At 40.8% G+C, this 21,682-nt stretch overlaps 1 protein-coding gene and 1 long non-coding RNA gene across 8 annotated transcripts in view; one reads left to right on the top strand and one right to left on the bottom strand.

Annotated features, from left to right (window-relative positions):
- nav3 (neuron navigator 3) overlaps window positions 1-21,682 on the bottom strand; it is a 250,609-nt gene that overhangs the window by 45,297 nt on the left and 183,630 nt on the right. For 6 of the 7 annotated variants that reach the window (XM_072377820.1, XM_072377815.1, XM_072377816.1 and 3 more), the window contains exons 10-12: window positions 13,827-13,935; window positions 6,054-6,452; window positions 4,233-4,352 (exon numbers count right to left, since the gene is read on the bottom strand). In XM_072377820.1, coding sequence (XP_072233921.1) covers window positions 4,233-4,352; window positions 6,054-6,452; window positions 13,827-13,935 — 628 coding nt within the window. The remainder of the gene's footprint in view (window positions 1-4,232; window positions 4,353-6,053; window positions 6,453-13,826; window positions 13,936-21,682) is intronic. The other variant, XM_072377819.1, reaches the window with a different exon arrangement.
- LOC140283151 (uncharacterized) overlaps window positions 1-21,682 on the top strand; it is a 251,521-nt gene that overhangs the window by 180,809 nt on the left and 49,030 nt on the right. The window lies entirely within an intron of this gene.

The following is a 21,682-nucleotide window of genomic DNA, read 5'->3' as shown; positions in this document are numbered from 1 at the left end:
GTAAATATATGGGCAGTAGCACTGATACCGATATCAATAACAATACTTTTTATCACTAAACCATTGAGCCCAACTCACTACTATCAATCCGATACCAATACCAATATTGGTATTGATACTTTCATTATCTGGATTGATAAACCAACCCCTATAACTTCATTAAGCATTGTGTTTAATTACATACTAAAGAGACTAATTATACTACAAATACAGATGTACAATGACGTAAATTTCTTATTGAAAGTAAAAGTAAATTTTTAAAGATGAGATTTAATTAGGGTGCTGTTGGGGTGGGTGCCGTGCACATTCAAAAGAGGATTTACAGAAAGTAAAACAGCTGTGTAAGAATAAAGATGACATTCATTTAAGGTTAATGTCAGAATGATGGATGCGTTGTGATGCTGGTATTTAGCTCCTGATATAACACCTGTGGGGATCTGGGGATTAGTGATGAGAATGCAGCTTAATTTGAAAGTAGACATCTTTAGAGGATGAACCACAATAGTTGAGTCAAAAATCATGTTCATAAAATGCAGGCTTTCTGTTTCATTGCCAACACTCCAACTCCTTCAACAGTAAACGGAATTGAAATAAATTAAGGAAGTTCTCCCTGAGCATCTTGGAAAATAGCTAATTAGTATAAGGTTGTGTGGGCCAAAACCTGTCTGTTTCATTAAGAAAATATATATTTGTGTGCAAGCACTAGCAAAGGTTGGGACACATCCATGAACACACAAACATATGCAGGAGTTAAACACAGCATGGGCCTCAGATCAGTGATAAAATATATTAAAATTATCATTACAGTTTTGTAAGTTCAGTCTATGCACCTGAATTTACTTCATTAGGTTCCAGTGACTGAAGAAGATGAAATTCTGTAGATGGATGAAGTGTCAGAAAACTTAGATAGCAGAAGTGTTGAGGTGCAGTGTCAGGTGCAATGTGAGAGAAGGTATATCCCGAGCAGTGCCAATGGCAGAAAAGATGAATGATACAGAAACTTATTTAATGACTGGCTTTTGTCATTTAATGAATGGTAAAAACCTACTCCTCCAAATCTCCTCACTGCTTACGGCAGCACTCGACAAGCAGTGCGGCTTCACCCCGACTGTCACAGCTCCACAGTGTGACGGCCGGGATCCTGCTGCTCAGCAACACACACATTATGCAGGTATCTGCAGACACACACTTAAATGTAGCCTAGGACAAGCGCACAAACAGGCTTTTCTTTGTTTAGGATGGACAACACAACTACAGCACACATTCAAACACAAACTGGTCTCCAATCCCCCAAAGCTTCAAACCAAGAAAAAGCACAGAGCCAGCTGCCACAGTCTAGCCTGAGAGAGGCAGGGATGGAGCCCCACACTCGAGACATCAGGACGCTAAAAGCAAAGCCCTGTTACTTATTCATGTCTCCACTGAGAAAAGGGAGCCTGTCGGTGTCAAAACATTCTCCTCTGGCGTCTTGTCTTGACAGTAGAACCACGAGTTTGCACTCATCTATGTTGCATGACAGTGGGATATTTTTAGAGAAGAGAGGGGCTTTTAAACCAAAGCTGAATTCATCACATCTTTAAAAAACAAACTGACCAGGATGATGCCATTCTGGGGCACATCGTGGTCTTCAGGAAATTCTTTTTCAAGCATAAATTAAACATCATCAAAAGTATTTTAAGAAATATTTTTGACACTCACTTAGCCTGATATTGGATTTAAAAAAATACAAATCTCAAATCTTGATCTCATTTCTTCTATCTCCAATGCAAACCACATGAAGAGATGTATTGCTTTGCTTGATGCACAGGACAGTTCTGGTTCCACGATATTTTGGTCACATGCTGACCGTGAGTCTTGGTGTGATGAGTCATTTTGATAAATTTCCTGAGGGGTTGTGTTGGTTTGGGATAAAGCCGTCATGGATAGCAGCCAGGGGTGTAGTTATGGATGGAGAAAAAGCATGGAACATAATGAGCCTCGTGGGAGCTCAGTTTATGTACACAGACGACTCCCATTTTCTGCCTCTCAGGGACTCTCTCTACTACTGCCAGCGTGCATCCCTCTCACTGTTGCGCTTACTGTGGTGTTGCATTAGGAAATATGTCTTTTTCTAAATCATTGCTGATAAAGAAGAATAGATTGGTTTAATGACCAGTTTTAAACTGCGTCATTGTTTTTTTTGTCCAAAATTAAACATTAAACACACAAATGCTGCAGATTGTTCCACGATGGTGGAATGACCTACCAAGCACTACAAGAACAGGGGCGTCCCTGTCTATCTTGACGAAACTCTTGAAGACCCAGCTCTTCAGAGAGCATCTGTTATCCTAGCACTTACCCCCTCTACTGCACTTTCTCTTTGTGCACTTCCGTCTACGCCTGCACTCTATTTCTACACTGTCACCTCTGACAGAGCCTGACTAGTGGTTTTCCTTCTATGTAGCTTATTGCTAGCTTTGATGTTAGTTGTAATGTTATATCATCATTTAAGTCGCTTTGGATAAAAGTGTCTGCCAAATGTTAAAAATAAACATGACTGTACATACTGTACGATCAGACACATTCTAGGTAATGCAAAGTTCCTCAAAGGCAGCAAAAAAAATCTTTAAATTTGTGGTTTATCCATTACTCATTCACTTCAAGCTAGTAGCTTGTGAAAAAGCAGACTTTGGGATAAAGAAGGAACCAGTCATGGAAAGCTCATCTTGTCCTGGGGAGGTCAAAGCCGGCTGAGGTGTGAAGTCTGCTGAGCAATTTCTTCGGAAATTAATTCCCCCCCCTGAGGTTTGTTGTGTGTCAGTGAGAAGTGACAGCTCAGCTTCTGACACTGCCTGTCACAGGGATGCTGGAGGAAGAATTGTGTATTTTTGTCTACATATGTGTAGTTTTGTAAGGGAAAAGCGAGGGAGGAAGGAATGAAAACAACGTTCCAATTCTAATCCTGCTGGGAGTCTGTTGCCTGAAGGCATCTTAAGGAGAAGCAGGGATCAATATTTTCTTATAACCCTGAGGCCCAAAGTGCAAAGACAGACTTAAGTTGAGGAAAGCAGATCAGTTTTTGGATTTACACGAAGACATGGTGAGAGAGACAGAAAATTATTCAAATATACAGCTAAGACACGTGTAGGGTGAAGCTGAGACCAGAGGCAAATGTGAGAGACAGTTCGTCGAGTTGATTTGCATTCTCTTCTAATTCTCCATTTTCCATCAAACCTAAGAGGGACATCCCATTGAGACTGACAAGGGGCAGCTTAATTGTGCCTTCTGAATCTTTGACCCAGCTCCTGTTGGCACTCAGCTGATGTCAGATATGGCTGACAGGCTTCAGCAGATTGTCTTAAATGAACATTGTGAAGACCAAACTTATGAGATGAAACATCCAGAAGTTACATGCACATCTGGAACAGATGTAGAAGGGTAGCAAAGACAACCATGAAAACAACACATCACTGTCCTTCACACTGTTAAAGTCATGAAATTATGTAGCTGCTCCATTTGCTTACTCAATATTGAGCCACAATAACGTGGCTTTATAACATTTTATTGAGGAGATTCTGAGTCTTGACCCAGCTGAGTCTTGAGACATATCTAATTGCTTTTCACACCCCATACTGCTTTAAACATTGCCTGCCATTAAAATCTTGGCAGAAGTTGAAGTTGTGATTCTGGGAACTGTCACTGAATCAGTCGATTCCCAGCATCTCTCTCAAGGCCTGTCATCCCAACCTTAGCTTGACAGCTTTAAATCAGCAGCACGTCTCTACTTTTCATCACTTTCAGTCATTGATGTTGATGCAGTCAAGTTTTCACCCGGTATCACCTCTGAAGGACATTAACTTTTTTCCTTCTTTCTGACACAGGCTTGCTTTTTCTATTCACTATTATTCTATTTAGAGTAAAAGGTGCATCAGTGATGAGCAAATCCCTTATGTTTGGTGCAATGCAGATGCCAGATACCAAGATCAATCTTCAACAGACAATTGGTTACACCAACAGAAATTCATAAAACTTTTTCTTGCATTCTTACTACAGTGTAACACTTTTCTCATGTGTATCAGTGACTGGAAAGCGCAGTCTGGTGAGTTTGCTTGTGGAAATGTCCACCTGGCTGCAGCTGAAAATGCCTGGTCCAGCAACTGAAGCTTATGTTAACCTTAATTTACTGTTTGCATTCAACAACGTGCTTCTGGGCACAGTCCAGAGATGAGGCATCAGCATCATTCCACCCTTACCTGTCTACGTCACCCTGCATCTCTTTGCTTCCTCTTTGGGCTATTTCCCGAGAAGAAGCCACGTCGGAGGCTCGGCCCGCGTTCCGTCCATACAGATGGAGGCCGCCGTCTGTTAGGTATCTGAGAAAGGAGAACGAATGAGAAGGAGTGGCCCTTCAACCTACCATAAAACATACATTATTCAATATTTAAACTAACTCAAAGCAACAGAGTATTTGGATCAAATCTTTGAGAAGACATCTGATTATTGACCATTGTTCAGACTGTATTTGAAGTGTGTTTCAAAACTTAGAAAAAAAGTTAGATGTGTGTGTGGCAGTGAGCAAGAGACACGATTCGAGGCTTCTGCCTGATATCTATCAGACACAGATGATAGGACATGGGGGCCATTAGTGTTGAGTTAATTAAGCTAATAATTCAACTAATCATCCCTCCCTCCCTGCACGTTGGAACTCTTTCTGTCCCAACACATCTATAATCCCACACTTTACTGCTGTACTCCATCACTTCCATCTTAGCTTGCCCTCCCACGTGCAAGTTTCTGAAAAATCTTAAGCACAAGAATACCAAGTGAAAGCTTGCATGGAAGTGTGTGTCGGAAGCAGTTGGCTTTTTCAACACAATTCCCACTTGCTTTCTGCATTTATTGCTACTGAGTGAATGAAGGTCAGCAGCCTGCATACATGCATTGGGATGTTTGGTGAAAGACTTATCTTTTCACACTGAGGTAATCTGTCAGTTTATTGTGAGCCTTCAAGCTTTACATAAATGTGTTATTTGAATCTTCCCATTCAAGGCTTGAAAAACTGAAGACAGCCTTGGTGATGTCAGCAGGCTATTTGTATTAATGTACAGAGAGAGATAAGCGAGGCCTTGGTGATTGTATGAAAACACAACTAACCATGAATTTCAGGGTGTTTTTGGACTAAACAGAGTATCTACTGAATTAAAGTGTGTCACTTGTCAAAAGACCTTGGATGTACTATTGTAAAAGTAAAATGTACAGTTTGTGGTTCCAGTTTTGTAAATTTGAGGTGGTGTCTTATGACTTATACATCACAAAATACAAATTTGTCCAAATCGCTGTAATATTTTGTTTGGTTGTGGATTGAAAAAAGGAGGACATTGATTAGTGTGATGAAATCAGAAGATGATCTGAGTAATCTCTGTAATTATTTCATACAAAATGTGGAACTATGTTGGGCTGTGTGTCACCAACACGAAGCTTCTTGGACATTGTACAGCAGTTTTATACACCACTTTGAAATTAGATGCATTTACTGTTGTAATTTACGGTTTCGGTCAGTTCCAATATCAGCAGCATAAGTCACACATTACAAAGTTCAAATCCAAGTTACTCATTTTTTTCTTTCAACAAATTCAGGTGAAATTTGTTCAAAACTATGAAATTCAACCAATAGAGTTACACATTTAGTCTTTTGAACCACTTTGGACTGATTATTCATTGTTTAAAGGTTTTTAATCTAATCTTTCTAATCTTAATAAATTCTAGACAGATTTCAACAACTTCAACTTCACAAAGTTTAAACTATAAACATAAATCTTCAAACAATGATAGAATTATCCCAAAAAGAGCTTCAGCGCTGAATTTAGCTAAAATCTAAAATGTTTTCTGGCAAACATCACGTTCCCAAGCTTCTTGTCCTCACCATAAGACAGAATCAGACTATTAATCAAACTCTTTCCTTGCATGTGGTAACACAACTGTACTTTTTATGGTCAATAACATGACTGACAAAACCTTTGAAGCACATACTCAGGATTAGTCAGAGACAGAGGAAGCTGATATGCTCATCCTACCCGTTGCTGATCACATCCATCCGGCTGTTCTTCCCTAGGATGTCCGCATCACTCATGTACCCTGCCATCTCCATCTGCTTTCCTCCTTCAAGCCCTCCTTCTCCCTTCTCCCCCTGCTCAGCCCCCTTTGCCCCTGCTCGCCTCAGGGGGGCACTGTACACAAACCTGGAGGGGTCTGAGTGCCCGCTGTAGCGCCCTGTGTTGGTACCAGCGCCTGCTGTGCTCGATCTGGGCGCAGAATAGCCGCTTGGCATTGAGGGGGCATCACCTGCCTGGAGACGCGGGGTTTGTGATTGGCCCAGACGCCAGGCCATGGGGGAGGAGCGTGCGGTGAGGGTGGGTAGACTCCGCCCATTGACCTCAGTAGTTACCGTGGTGTCAAAGGTCGTTTCTAGTGTACTGTGGAGACAGAATGGTAGAAAGAAATAATCCTTTGGTATTGCTCTGTGCGCCTAACTCATCAGGGCATCAACAACATTATGTCAAATTCACTGCAAATCAGGTGAAAAGATCTGTAACAATACAGCTGTCCACAGTTGAGTCATGTGCCACTCCCTTCAAATCACAAGTGTCTTCGAATTGTGCTTTATATGTATATGTAGATGCATATATATACACATACATACACTCACCGGCCACATTATTAGGTACACCTGTTCAATTGCTTGTTAATACAAATAGCTAACTCAATGCATTTAGGCATGTAGAGGTGGTCAAGACAACTTGCAGAAGTTCAAACCGAGCATCAGAATGGAGAAGAAAGGGGACTACAATTCGCACAGGCTCACCAAAATTGGACAATAGAAGATTGGAAAAACGTTGCCTGGTCTGACGAGTCTCGATTTCAGCTGCGACATTCAGATGGTCCGGTCAGAATTTGGTGTAAACAACATGAAAGCATGGATCCATCCTGACTTGTATCAACGGTTCAAGCTGGTGGTGGTGGTGTAATGGTGTGGGGGATATTTTCTTGGCACACTTTGTTGTTTAAACTGAGCATCGTTTAAATCCTGTTTATTGTTGCTGTTGATGTCCATCCCTTTATGACCACAGTGTACCATCTTCTGATGGCTACTTCCAGCAGGATAATGCACCATGTAACAAAGGTCATATCATCTCAAACTGGTTTCTTGAATGAGTTCACAATGAGTTCCAATGGCCTTCACAGTCACCAGATCTCATTCCAGTAGAGGGATGTGGTGGTGGAACGGCAGATTGGCGTCATAGATAGTGCAGTCGACAAATCTGCAGCAACTGCTAGCAAGGTGTTCCTAATAAAGTGGCCGGTGAGTGTACATAAATGTGTGTGTGTGTGTGATCTTCCTAAAATGCTGTTTCTTCCAGTGTGTTGGTTAAAAGTAAGAGGAGAGAAGAAAGAGACGATTCCCACAAGAACATGTGTTAGACGATCCCGATATATCACATTGAGACAAAATGGAAGGAGGAACAGATTTTTTTCTAGGAAGTGTTTCATCATATGTGAATATGTATAAAAACATATGTATTATGCATAAAACAAACACCAGCTTAAAGGTCATTCACAATGCATCCTGACAATGGCAAGTCTGGCAATTATCTAAATATATGAATATAAAAAGTATACCTTTAACCCATAACTACGTTTCTTCATACAGTGAAATATTTACTGACTTGTGTCATTTCCATTCAATGGTTCTGTCAATCACCACTGACAGATATATGATAACCATCAACACTTGTATGCTCTCCTCTGCACTATGATGCATCTGAACACAGAGAGTAAGGCATTGCAATGGTGGTAACTTGCTGGAGCTCTCTGCTGGGAAAAATAGTGCACTGCACACAAATAATAAAAAGAGAGAACAAACTCGATATTAATCCAGAAAGTTGCATGGCTTTTTAAGCTACTCATGTACATTTCAGTCACAAAATCCATGCACACACAAAATATCAGTTATTTTAGGTAGAATCTAAGTCTTACATATTCATATGTTTTGTCATTACACTCATCATCTCTTAGTATTCACTTATTAATTGAGTATAAGCAGAAAGCAAATCAATTCTCAAATGAGAAGACTGATATTTCAAGAGAAATAACTACTGCAGCTGTTGCTGCTGTTTGAGATGAGGACATAGGCTGGATATGTGGAAAAGCCTTTTTGGGTGCCTGCCTCTGTACACTGGTCTTCATCAGGTGACAAAAAGCAATGGCATCTTAAAGCAGCATCACAGAAAACAGTGAGAGGTGGGAGAACAGCTCTGTGTGTGTGTGTGTGTGTGTGTGTGTGTACACTTGGCGAGAAAGGACAGAACACAGTATCCCTGCGATGCCAAGTGCCAACATGAGAAGGGCAAAGATGCCAGCCACATTCGCGACACATCTCTATCAACACCTTTTGAGACCAGCGCACACACTATGACAGAGGCAATGCCAAATTATAGAGTCTAGATGAATGACAATGAATGCTAATCTGACTATAAATTACAGACAAATACAAAAATATAAGAATCGATTCATCACTGTATGTATAATAGGATAATTTCATAATGTAGGCTGATGAATTATATAGTCTTTACCTGCAGTAAAAAAAGATAAAGTGAGGGAGACTGTGTGGGTGCAGGTGTTCAAAGAAAAGAAAAGAAAAAATAAATTGAATATGTAAATAATTACTAGAATTACTTACAGTTTCTCTAAATTAAGACCACATCTCTTGTAAACCCTGAAGCTTTTAGAGAATCTTTGCTTCCCTTCATTATTGAGCATAAAGCAAAACTACAACCAAAAATAAATCCTGATGGAGACTATTTTGTTCTTTGCCAAGAGCTCAGCAGGAAAAGAATCCATGTTGACAGCAGGGAGCTGCTTATTGCTGAGCAATGTTAGATATAAATACACTTTGTCTTGCTGCTGGTAATGAGCTCGGAGTTCAACATCTAGTTCTCGAGGTGGTTAGTTCGATTCACAGATTTGGGTAAAAATACATTTCTCTAGCAAGACCTGAAAGGCACCAAGAAATGGTCCTGTACAGTAATAAATGCAGCATTTTCACGCAGTTGCAGCTCTAATGTGAGGCTCTGAGGCAGTTGGTAAAAACTTATGCAGAAAATTGTAAGACTTTGACTTATTTTTCTTGCATATTTTTGTATTATGTCAGTTTTTTTTTACTTGTCTCTTTGAGTTGTTTCCCCTTCATTTACACACATGCACATACGCACTCCAGCCAATCACTTCACATTATCCATCACCGACTGAAAACTTGTCTTTTCTAGGGGTGGCTAATAGTGCTTTCATCAAGCTGAATCATGTCACTTCCCATCTTAGTCCGAAAAACTCTCACAAGAGCATTGTCAAGGATTGAAAAATCTTCCTGACTTTTACCCACTGTTACTGCCAGCCCATCATTTTGGATGTTTAAGGGTTTGCTGCTACTGTAGCACTGCAATCATTGCAAACAGCTTTGTATTGAAGCATTAGCTAATATAATGTTTTGTTAAAAAATCCTGTTCGCCCCCGAATCCAAACCATATGATAAAGTTGGACCAAACCGCTATCTCTTCAGCTCTCACAGCAGTGAATAACCTCTCCTGCCCCACTTGCTTTGGTTCCTGATGTAAATACAAAATTATAAACACGACGCGGCAAAGTTTTTATGTGCAAAATATCAGGAAGCAGCTCCTGAATCCCAACGCTACTAAAGATAGGGAAATGTTTGCTGTGCTTGGATTATTGTTGAAGATCACAGTCTTTATACTTGCTTTTTTTCCTTTCAATGTCAGTCAATACAATTTTTCATTGTATGGATGACAAAAAAGCTGTGGTGGGAAATTAAATGTGTTAGTGATCAATACAAATTGCCTATGAAGGCTCCAACATACCACAATGAAAGAAACAAGATCAGTTCAATGAGAAAAGGAGATTGTTTCAAGGTCTGTGAAACTGCAGTTTAAAAACAGAAATGCTTGAGTAAGAGCACTGTCAACTGAGCTTTAGAGAACATCAGCTGCCATCAGCTGGATGGAATGAATGTTCAATCAATGGTAATTTGAACTGAAACATCTATTTGAAGCAGAGAAATGTACACCAGCATATACAGTAATGATACAAAGAGAAAGGTATAAACTGTACTTGGTGTATTCTCTCCTGATACTCCACCTTACTCCCAACGTCTAAAGAAAAATACATGTTAGGTTGATTGGTGATTCAAAATTCCTGTAGGGTGACTGTAAACATGCATTGTTGTTTGGCCCTGAGTTGGCTCTGCAATGGACTGGTATTCATAGTACCCTGTCTATTTCCTAACTACGATCTAGATAGAAAGTGACGTAGATCACTGTACTGTGAGACCTTTCTATGAGACCGGCATTGAGACCAATGCCGATGTACAAGCTTTAGTGAGGAGATGGTGTTACCCTGGTCACTTTGCTGCAAGTGTTTCTGCAGCCCAGATACTGTTAGCCACGCATTCACAGGTGGAATCATCACAGGTAGGTTTCATATGCCAGCTTTATTGTTATCCATGTTTCTAATTCTGCTAGTCATGGGTCTGATAAATTAATCTCTTTTGCTTTGGAAAATTCTGTCTTGAGTTAAATGATGTGTAAGTATTAAAATTAAGTATCTAACTGGCAGCCGTGACAAGAGCTGTTCAAATTTTAAGGAAATAAGATTCAGTGTTTCCTTTATTATAGCATAGAAGACACTGGACTATTATTTTATGAAATAAGTGAGATAATTCCTTTCCATAGTTCTACTAATATGATTAATCAGACATAGCCTCTCTTACCACATGATAAAAATAGCAATCAATGAAGTATCTTCAGCACTTTTGTAGAATATTTATTGAATATCTGCAGTTTCAGAGGCACAGACCCACATCTCAGTGTTAGTGTGATTGGATTCTCTTTGCAGCACAGTCGTCCTTAAGAATTTTTCTAGCCATATTTCTATAACCTTACAATTTTTTTCAATCAGGTCAAGTAAAGGTGCCAACGAAAAGACAATATATATATATTTTTTTTACTCTGTCCATACCCCATGTGTGAGGTCACTCAACTTTTTCTGTGAGAATCTAAGATTCCTCATGTCTGAGCTTCCTTGTATTCTTCTGTTTTGTTTCTGGCATTATCATGTGACTATTTGTAACAAAATAATTTTATGTCATGGATTATTGCAGTAACTCAAAAACCTAAAGTCGAAATTGTTGACAATGCGAATAAATTTTTTTCACTCCAGTTAGTTCTGAAAAAAAAGGAAACTAAGTTAAGGTAAGGTATGGTAAGGCTTGTAATTCTTTTGTTTTGATAGCGCTCAACACAATGTCTGAGATGTAAACAAGAACAAAAAAAAAAAGCAAAAAGGACGTCTGAATATGACGGTCATGTCTGCTGTGACGTCAAACAGATGACTTCAGATTAATTAGGTGTTTCAAAGCTTAATGGTGAGTTCAGCCTTTTCTTTTCCAGGAATGTGAGGATGGTCTGACTCGGCTTTTCTTATGGGCAGAACTGACATGAATGCTCACACGTAAACTCTCCTTACATTCAGAATATATACACAGCAGCACACTGAAGGGCTGAGTTCCTCTTTCTACATTCAATCAAACGGGTTCTTACACAGCTTCATTAAGGCTGCTGCCATCTTATAAGTGTGTTCACTGCTTTGCTGCTCTAATGCTTCAACTGGTTCATACAACAAACAAACATTCTCTTGCTGCTAATAAAAAGGTATGAGAAATATTTTTCACATACTTCATGGTGTCTGTTGTTGTGCATCTGATGGATATGAATGATACTTCCATGTTGAGACTATTGAAATACCTCACACCCCAGCCCTGTGGGTCCCATTAAATGCGGTGGTAAGACAATGGAACTGTATTGATCTTTCCTGGCTGATGCTCCTCTGAGGGATAAAGAAGTAGGAAACAAACACACACACAAATGCACACGCACACGGACGGCCATCTGTCATGGCTGTCGACAGCCAGGCCACCATCTTCCTCTGTAAATGGGGCAAAACACACAAAATGATAGACTGAGGAAGACGGGAGAGACGAGCAGTGTACCACTGCCCTTGGAGCTGACAGATACCAATGGTTATAATTTTGTCTTTGCCTGAGCCACAGTCTTTTCATTTTGTGTTGTTAGACACTTTGTAACGCCCATGGCTCACAGATGTGACAGTGTTTTAAGGTGTTGGTTGTCCATCAAATCCTGAATGTCATTACATGAGTGCCATCTGGTGAGGAAGGTGTCACTGTCGCCTGCTTTAATTAAATCCAGCAAATGTGGAGGAGAAGGTGGTAAGGTAATAGCAGGAACATCTTGAATATGTGTAGACATATCTGACTGTGTGATAAAATGCATGGGAGTGTGAGACATCAGAAAACAAAGTGCCTCTATTTCCCAGGACTACTAAAAAAGCGCAGCATCTGTTTGCGTTAAATATACTGCCCATGTTTGGCCAGGTTTCTTTTTGATGTGCTCAGCAACTCAGGAATCATTACCACATAAATGTTAAAGCTGTTCTGAGCAATGTTTTTCCATTTTTAAGATCTTTGTGTGAGGTAGGGGAGGTCAAATCCATGACTTTGTGTGTGCATTTTGACAGTTTTTAACACTTCTTTAAACTAAACTGCAACTTTATTGACGCCCAACATCACCATGTTCCTGCAGATGTTTTCTGCTGAAAAACCTGTGATAAACTCTGTAAACACTTGCTGCTCAGAATCAACAAACACACTTTGCAGGATACAAGGAGCACTTAGCAGCTGGTGCACTTGATACATAGCTGTGACAGTAGCTGGGCTTCTATTCACTTGTGAAGAAAATGTGAAACAATCTTTTGAAAAGATGCAAAAATGAAGTGAATCAGACTAACTGGATGGAAGCAAATTAACTATGCTTATAGTAAAATAAGTAATTGTTCTAACAATAACTGCAGTGAACATCCATAAGAGTAAAATTAGCTCTTCTTTTACTTTCTACTGAGGGAATATTTGGGATATCATGTGACGCTGGTCAGTTAGTTTATCGTTTGTTGGCACAGAGCGGAAACAGATGATGAGCCATCATCTTAATTAAAGACAGGTCGGAACCAGTTTGCTAAGTTGTTTCCATTTCCCCTAATGTGCATCAAGTCTTCTCCAATACAGGTAGGGACCACCTGACCCCACAGCGTAAACTTTATTGGTGATAATTTAAAAGAAAATGTTAGCCTTTTCCAGAATATTCTAATAGCAAAGAAAAAACCTGTGACTTTATTTTTACACTCCTTATTTGCTTTGAAAAAAAACAAACTTTTTTTTATTTTCCTCGGACAAACAGTAAAAGAGTGTGTAGTTCTATAAAATCCAGCCATGTGCTGTAATGCTGAAAATACGGATGCTTAAAAATAACCACAGGCAGCTGAGTCAGATCGATTTTCCTTTTTTAAATTTTTTTTTTATTTTGGGTTCCTAATCAATGTCTGAAAGAAATCACATGATGCTTGTGGAAAGTCAAGTATGGGGGAAGTCTTGCACAGCTAGAACTATTCAGCAGAAGTAACAATGATCTAATGCTTGTAAGTAGTGGAAACCAGAGCTTTTACATTTGGGTTGAAAGACAAATATCCCATTTCTAACTACATCTCAATCTAATCTCTTAAACCACAGCCAATCTCCTGCAGCCTTTTTCTTCACATATCTATGGGGCATCCCGACAAATCCGCTTTAAGCTTTGCTTCACTTACAACAGGCAGATCAAATTCCTTCAACATAACGTCTAAGTAATGGATGGTACCATATGTGTGCCTACCTGTGGCTGATCTGTGTCCCCCGCAGACTGGACATGGTTTCTTCCAGGTTCTGCCGCAGGTCAGCGATGTTCTTCACCGTCCTCATACGTCTTGTCTCAGGGTCCTCTCCTGCAGACAAACATTTTGTTTTATGTACTGACATGCTTGGACTTCCAAACACACAATTGTAATGATACACTCCGCTTGTCCATACACATGCTCAAATACAAAATATAAGAAGTGCTGAGGATATCTGACACACAGTATCTCAGTGGATGTCACTGAACGTCTCAGCAGAGGAACCCAATGATGACAAATCATGACGACAGCCAGCTTGGGTGAATGTCCCTAAACCTTCTGCTGACAATTTGGAACCCATGTAATAAATCATGTCTGTCAGGCTGCACAACATGCAATTTTCCTTACTTGAAAAAGTATAGATCACTCTGTGCAGTATTTTTCCTCCAGGCTGATGCAGAAATGTCATGTCATGACACCGCAGAATCTGTCAGTCAGTTTAGGACACAGTTTTGCTTGTAAAAGCACCCTATGTCAGAGTTCCTTTGCTTCTCTGACAGATGCTGGAAAACACTGACATTTCCCCACCTTGCCCAAGAGCTGCAGAAGGCAACGGAAGCACTTCATAAATTCTATGTCCTTCTCAATGCCTGCGTTACGGAGTAGTTGAAGTAGTCTTGTTAATAAGCACATGACAGGCAACATTTTAGAACAACAAGCAGAGGGGGCACACCAAAGTATCTGCTTGTCTGATCCAATCAAGCTTTTCTGTTAGCTTGTCAGATTAACCTATATCTGCAGGCGAGTAGCACAGAATGGGTAATTAACAAGTGGCATGAGACGTAGAATGGATTGCAGCTTCTTTGCTTTCCTAGTTTTACGGTGATTTGGGAGAAAAACCGTCCACATGATAAGAGATGAGTATGCCAGCAGATGCCGAACAATGCAGTGTGATAGTAAGAGGGATGTAGGAGGCTACGTTCTATATGTGGATTTGAAGGGTCTGAGGCAACATACTGAATGCAAGCTTCTATGATTACAATGCTGGGGCCAAAGGGGTTAAATTGGGGGTTGCAAAAGGTTGAAGATACAAAAGGGCCTCTAGTGGGTTTCCTGGAGTACTGTAGACACATAGTGGGACTTGAGAGTCTTTGAACCCTTTAGAATGATCTACATTCCTGCATAAATATGACCTAAATCATCAAAAATACACACATGTGTACCTCTGTTTCTCTATCTATCTGTAGATAAACAGAACTGTTTAATATCAGTAAGACTACAACAAGCCACAAAGGAACCCACTCTAGTTCCTGAGTAGCCAAAGGTCTCTCTAATGATAATGTTGTTGTTAACATGTCTAAAGAGCCTTGAAAAACACAAAGTTGTGCTTCAAAGGGTTAAGAAGAAAACTGCATCTCTGTAGTTTGCTAAAGAAAGGAGATCAAGACAGAACTTTCTGGTTTGAATGAGAAGAGTTATTTCAGCATAAAAACCTTGTCCCAGCTGTGAAACATGATGGTGATACTATCATGGTTTGGGCTACGGTTTCACTGCATCTGGTGCAGAAGAGCTTGCCATAACTGATGGAGCAATGAGTTTTGAATTATACCCGTGAATTTTAAAAGAAAATGTCAGGACATAGCTATGTAAACTGAATCTCAAGAGAAAGATGGTCATGCATCATTACAACAACCTCAAACAGACAAGTTGTTCTGCCAAAAGAAGAACAACACAGATGTTTCGGGATTGCCAAGAAAAAGCCCTGACCTTAATCCAAAGAAAATGCTATAAAGGGACTCATTGATTTGTAGGACTGATCGATAGTTTCTTTGCAGTTTTCAGATACTGAGAGCAAAAAACATACTTAAATACGTATATAAACACATACAAATCATATATTTCAGAGGGGACGCAATAGCATTTAGATAAATATGTTCCATTTGCATTAAAAAAAAGTAAAAAAAACACAGTTTGCAAGACTGAACTTCATCTTCTTTTCAAATATAGATCCAGTTTTTGTGCCAATGGACTGGAAAAAAACAGTTTGCAAGATCAGCGATCACAACAAGAATGTAGCTGATCTTGCAAGCTGACAGCAGTGTTCCTAATTTGATTCATGCTGCGTGACAATGTACAGTGAGGGCTGTGCTGCATATTGTGATTGTTAAAATTGACACAACCATGTCAAGGAAAAATCTGGGAGTTATGAAGGCACACAGAACACTTTTATTCACTTATTTTAAAAAACAGTGAGAGACAGACTTGTAGCTAAAACTTGAAGGAGCTTCACAGCTATCCACCCAAATATTGGGATTTGCTACATCACACTGTCAAAATTTCAAAACTTCTAGAAATGTCAGTACTGTGACTATATCTGTGATGAAACAATTATACTATATACTGTACAGTGTAATGACCTGACAGAGTATAGAGTGGTATTGCAAAACAGAAGCCATCGATGGGAGCTAGACATCTGGCAGCACAAACCCAAGAAATGCTACCCTTTCTCTGCAATTTTCCATTTTCTCATGTCTTATTTGTTTCTTAACCCTCATCTTAGCCTCTTCAAGACAGATCAAGCTTTAATTCCATTACAAAGTGACATGACGAGATCTGAGACAATTTGAGTCTTTGCCATGAACAAACTATTCATGCAGCATTGAAAAGCAGCCCAAGGCATATGTGTGCATTGTGATCAACTATTTGTAGTACAGTAGCAGAGATCCCACCTGCCCAGTGAGCTACGGCAATCCCACAGGCAATCTAAAAAGAGCACACATTAGAGCAGTTCTGCATTAGAAAACTAATACTCATCCCCAAACTTTTTAAGTAATTTACCAGCCCAGGTGGATGAGTAAGACATGAGGATTACCTTATGATCCAATGCTGCAGCTGCTTACACATATTTCTAGTTGCATCCAACACACTGAGAAGCCACAAAGCTTTCCTTTGGATTCAAGTTCATGTCCAGATCTTGGCCTGGTACAGAGAAGAAGCAGCCAAACTGAAACCAGGCCAGTGTGTATGTGTGTGTATGTGTGATGTGACCGGGGGCGAATTGAAAAGGGCAGAGAGAAAGGAAAGGAACATGCATATTTTTTCATGCACTCACACACAGGTGCACACAGCCAGGATATTAAACAAATGCTGCTTGCAATAAAGCTGACACAACATCATTCAAATGGCTATCATTTTAGACAAATGTCTTCATACACAGACTCCAGCTCAAACACACCCTCACACACATACTGCACTGTACGAGTCAGCGCTCACATGCCAGTTAACCCTCTTTCAATAATGCATGGAAGCTGGTACTGATGCCTGTGGCTCCAGACGAATACTGTGAAGATACTATCCCAATCATTTAATTACAACTTACACAAATGCATACACATATTACTAAACATAACTGCACACTGGTCTCATGTTGAAAATTTCTTCATTTTGCTGCATATGTGTTGGAACTAGCCACATTCGTTGAGGCATTTTGTTGCAAATCAGTCTGGCTGTCATTGTCAGAAATCTCTCCAACACAGATAGATGTATCCCCACTGAATCGTATGGCCTTGCTTGCTGAATGTGTTTCCCTGCAGGTGTAGCAGCACACTGAGATCTTGTTAATACATATAAACAACAACTGTTTCCGGAGGGAAAAAGGGCACACTGCCACTGTGGCAGCTGGAAACTCAGAAAGCCAACTTTTACAGGGTAAACGCATTATTCAGGGGTGTAAACAGCCTCCTAACTATCAGGACACATATCTGACATATGAATACATACATTAAATCATGCAGGTGTGCATGCATGCAAAAACAAATAAAAAAAAGCACCTTTGAGAAACCACGCACGCTATAGATGGGGCTGCACACACAAACGTAATAATGAACTATTGATCACACTGGCTGTAAGGGAGGAATGAATGATAAAAGCTGTGCTTTTTCAGTAGAGGAGGTGTTGATGAATTCCACTCCTGAAATCCCAGAGTATTTCAATTTAATGCTGCATCATGCCTCAACCTGCTTCAAGGAAATCAAAAATAATGTGCTCAGTGCTAAAGCTTACTCTGCAGTGCATTGTAGCTTGCTTTATTAGGGCAATCACAATAATCAACCGTAATGTCACCAGTGTACGAAACATTTTTGTTTCTCTAACTGAACTCACCACTCCCATGTCCCTCTCCTCCAGAAATGTTCATAGGAGCTCATTCCAAAAGCACAAGAAGTTAGAGCAAACATAACCACAAGGTGGGACTGTCCATGCTAAAGCACAACTACAGCTGTGGTATAATTTGGTATCAAGTTAGACTCTCGGCTGGTTCATGGTTAGCAGACTGTATGAAAGTGACTAAAAAAGATGTGTGAGGGTGGAGATCTTTATATTTCTCTACGAGTTCACACTCTTGTGGGTACATTAAGAACATGTGTAAAGTTATGTGTACTATTATATCCTACTCACAGATATATTCGATATAATGTCTTAAAATGCTAATAGCAGACTGAGAAGCAAATTTCCCCATTGAGAGCATTAGATAGGAACCAGCTTATGAAAGGTAATTTCTGCTCTGACACTCTCAAACTGTGCTTCAGTTAGCTTTTGTAGACTGAAACTTACAATACATTTTTACGCCGTTTCCAGTGTCTCAGTGAGATTAAGCGTTAACTTACGTGGGTGTGGCTGTGTGTGCAGCACCTGTTCAAGGTCGCCCAGCATGGTGAGGATCACCTCCTTATCCAGCTGAGCAGTTCCCTCACGAGGACCACCCCCTGAAACCTCCTCCTCTGCCCAGTACCCACCATCTTTCTCCTTGCCTCCCTGCATCCCACCTCCCCTGTTTGCCGCTATCTCATCGCTGGAACATCCACCTCTGTCCTCTTCATCTGCTCCTGACCCCTCCCTGGACTTCCGTTGTGGCTCAGTCCTTGGGTGGCCACTGTAAGATGCCCGCTGCGGCCGTCCACCTGCCGCTGTACATCGCCAAGGGACTGGGATGAGGGAATGCTCCGACTGTGAAAGCACCTTAGTGAGGGAAAGCGACAGGGATCGTGCTCTGGTGCCCCTTGTGACTGCCTCTTTCCTGGGGCTTCCCTGCAGACTGCCCCCAACCCTCTGTGAAGAGGATGAGTACATTGCAGAGTTTTGAGGTTGAGCAAGTCGAGATGGTGGTTGGTCAAGTTCAAATGCGTAAACCCGCTGCTCGCCATCGCTCAGCAGGGTCAGGTTAGTGAGTGAGCGCTGCTTGATCCGCAGGTTGAGGTTGTCAGGGAGAGGCTTGGGAGGCCGTCGAGCTGGGCTGCCTCCCTGATACACTGAGAACTCTGCTCCTCTCTTCATCTCTGCTCCCTGTGGTTTACCTCTTTACCACCGGTGGCTCAGCAACTGAAACTATACATGCAAGTGGATCCACCTGTGTGCGGCTCCCTCTTTCACATCTTGGCTGCACTGTCACCGAGTGAGCAGATGGAGGGAGGAAGGAATCAGAGAATAGAGGAGGCAAAGAGATGGGTCCCCACGTCCCACGCCTCCCGACTGAGGTCCAAGCTTCAGTGGGCTTCAGGGAGAGCAAGCAAAGGGCGAAGAGTGGAGAAAAAACCACCCTCTCAGGCATGTAGGTAAAATCCAGATCCATCCTTGAGCCAGCCCATGCTCATGGTCAGACACTGAGGCAGACACAAACACTTATTTCTTCCACTCCGTCCCCTGTCCGCATGCTGTCTCTCTGTTTTCTTTCTCTTGCTTCAGCATAGTCAGGGGCGTGGATGAACGAGCTGCTACATCTCCCGTGCCTCACACGTTCTCTCCCCCTCCTGCGCTCACACTCTCTTTATCTTTTCCCCTATTAAATGACAGCCTCTTTTCATTCACTCTTATCTATCTCCCTCCACCTTCTGTCTCTCCTTTAATTACCAGCTCACTGCCACATTTCTCCAACCTCCCCTCTGACACTCTGACGGTTCCTCTCTCCTAACAGAGAATAGTAGAGCCGGTGAACAGAGCTCTCTGCCTGATGTACATTCCAGCATTCAGCCTGCAGCTTTCTCTCTGCCTCTCTTGCTCAACCCCCTCTGTGTTTATCACCCCCTCTTTTTCTTGATCCCTCTCATTTTCTTCTTCTGTTCACTTCTTTCTAGCCTTTATCTTTTCTCCCTCACTCTCTCCTCCTCTCTTTTCGTCTCTCCATCTCTCTCCATCACAGTGTGACAGTGAGTTGTTTGGACAGTGCACCTGTACGCTTGCAGCCCCCTGCCGCAGCACTATGCCTGCCTGACATAACTAAATGCTATCTTGAGGAGCTAAACCAGGGAGCCCCACAGCTTATCATTGATCATCAACGACACCACAGAGCAAACATATTCCCATCAGTCAATGCAAACATTATTAGTCCTGTCTCTGTTAGTCCTACCTGTCTTCCACACATTCTCTAACCCTGGTTACCACCTGATAAAAGACACTGAAAGCAGTCCCCTCAGAAAATGTAATAAAGGTGGAACCCTAATCACGGGTTTATACTGTGAGACATTATTTCTTTCTTTTTTTTAATGAATAGACCAATGCAAAAAAACTTAAGAGCTAATCCTCAACTGTTTTACTTATCATGTCTACATTTAACAAAAGCATGAATATTCGTGAAAAATATTTTATATAGCTGTGCTTCTTTAATGTTTGTCGACACGGGCATTAGATTCACCTATGTATGCAAACTGAGTGGGCTTGTCATGTGGTAATTGTGGTGCACATACTCTTGAATTTGCCTCTCAGATACTCATTTTTGCTGCAATATGGAGGAAGAGATGGAAGGACAAAGGATGCGAAACAACCATGAAATGTGTGACAACGAAAAGCGAGTGTTTGTAATGGAGCCCAAACAAAGCGAATGGTCAGTGCTGTAGTTTAATTTTATCCTTGAAATGACAGGCTTTGGATAAGCCATGACCAAAGCAAAATGTGTGGAATGTTGCTGCCAACCTGACATCCCAAAACCTATAATCACAAGCTGTTGTTTGTGCATGCTGTGCTTTTCAACTTGACATCTTAGTTTCCAGTTAATCTGGTTCAATTGATTCTTTTATCCAAGCCGATTTGCTCTTTTATAAGTAAGGAGTTTGATTCCAAATTAAAGTACTTTTCATGTGAATCCAGTGACCCACTCTCCTAGAATATAAAACCAAAAACAACATTTTGAAGGATCCTCAGAAACAAAATCATCTGTAACAGAAGTGGAATTTCTACCATGGGTGTCACTGATTATATTCAAGCAGAACAGGGATATTTACTGTGAAAGAGGAGTTCAAGAATTGCAAAAGCAAACTCTTCACTTCAAAGGGGCAAAACGCATCTGAGACAATAGAGCGTCACTGTGCCAGCAGTTTGTTTTTTTATCCTGTGTTGGTCGGTTTAACCTCTCATCCAGCGCCTTGTCAAGAATCTAAGCTTGCGGTAAAAAACTCTTTAAACCAACCAAATACACCCCCATCCTAAACTTTCTGTTGCAGAGGTTCAATGGAAAGGATTTCCTCTGTACTGTAATTAAAGGTCAGTGACTCCATTTGAGGCCTTCTCTCTTTGTAAACCAACAAAATGTAACCAGCTCATGCAGAATTCACAAACTGTAAGAGAATCAACATGTTTCCTGAAATAAATGACCATATTAACGGTTTTAGCTGTTTAAGGCTTGAAACTCCTCCTTTAGCTAATTTTTAATGATCCATTGAAAGTTCTATGTGAAGCACAGGCTGATTCGAGGCAGTTCACAACATGGCTTAGTTTTCTAAGTCATGACCCTATAGGTCTGTGGGATAAAAAAATCCCACATTTTCCCTATTTATTAAGGTCATGTGTTTCTTTAAAAAAGCCATCTTTC

The sequence above is a fragment of the Leuresthes tenuis genome, unplaced genomic scaffold, assembly GCF_036924035.1.
Source record: "Leuresthes tenuis unplaced genomic scaffold, fLeuTen1.0.hap1 SCAF_23, whole genome shotgun sequence".
Classification (NCBI taxonomy): Eukaryota; Metazoa; Chordata; class Actinopteri; order Atheriniformes; family Atherinopsidae; genus Leuresthes; species Leuresthes tenuis.
This window is presented reverse-complemented; position numbering and strand designations above follow the sequence as displayed.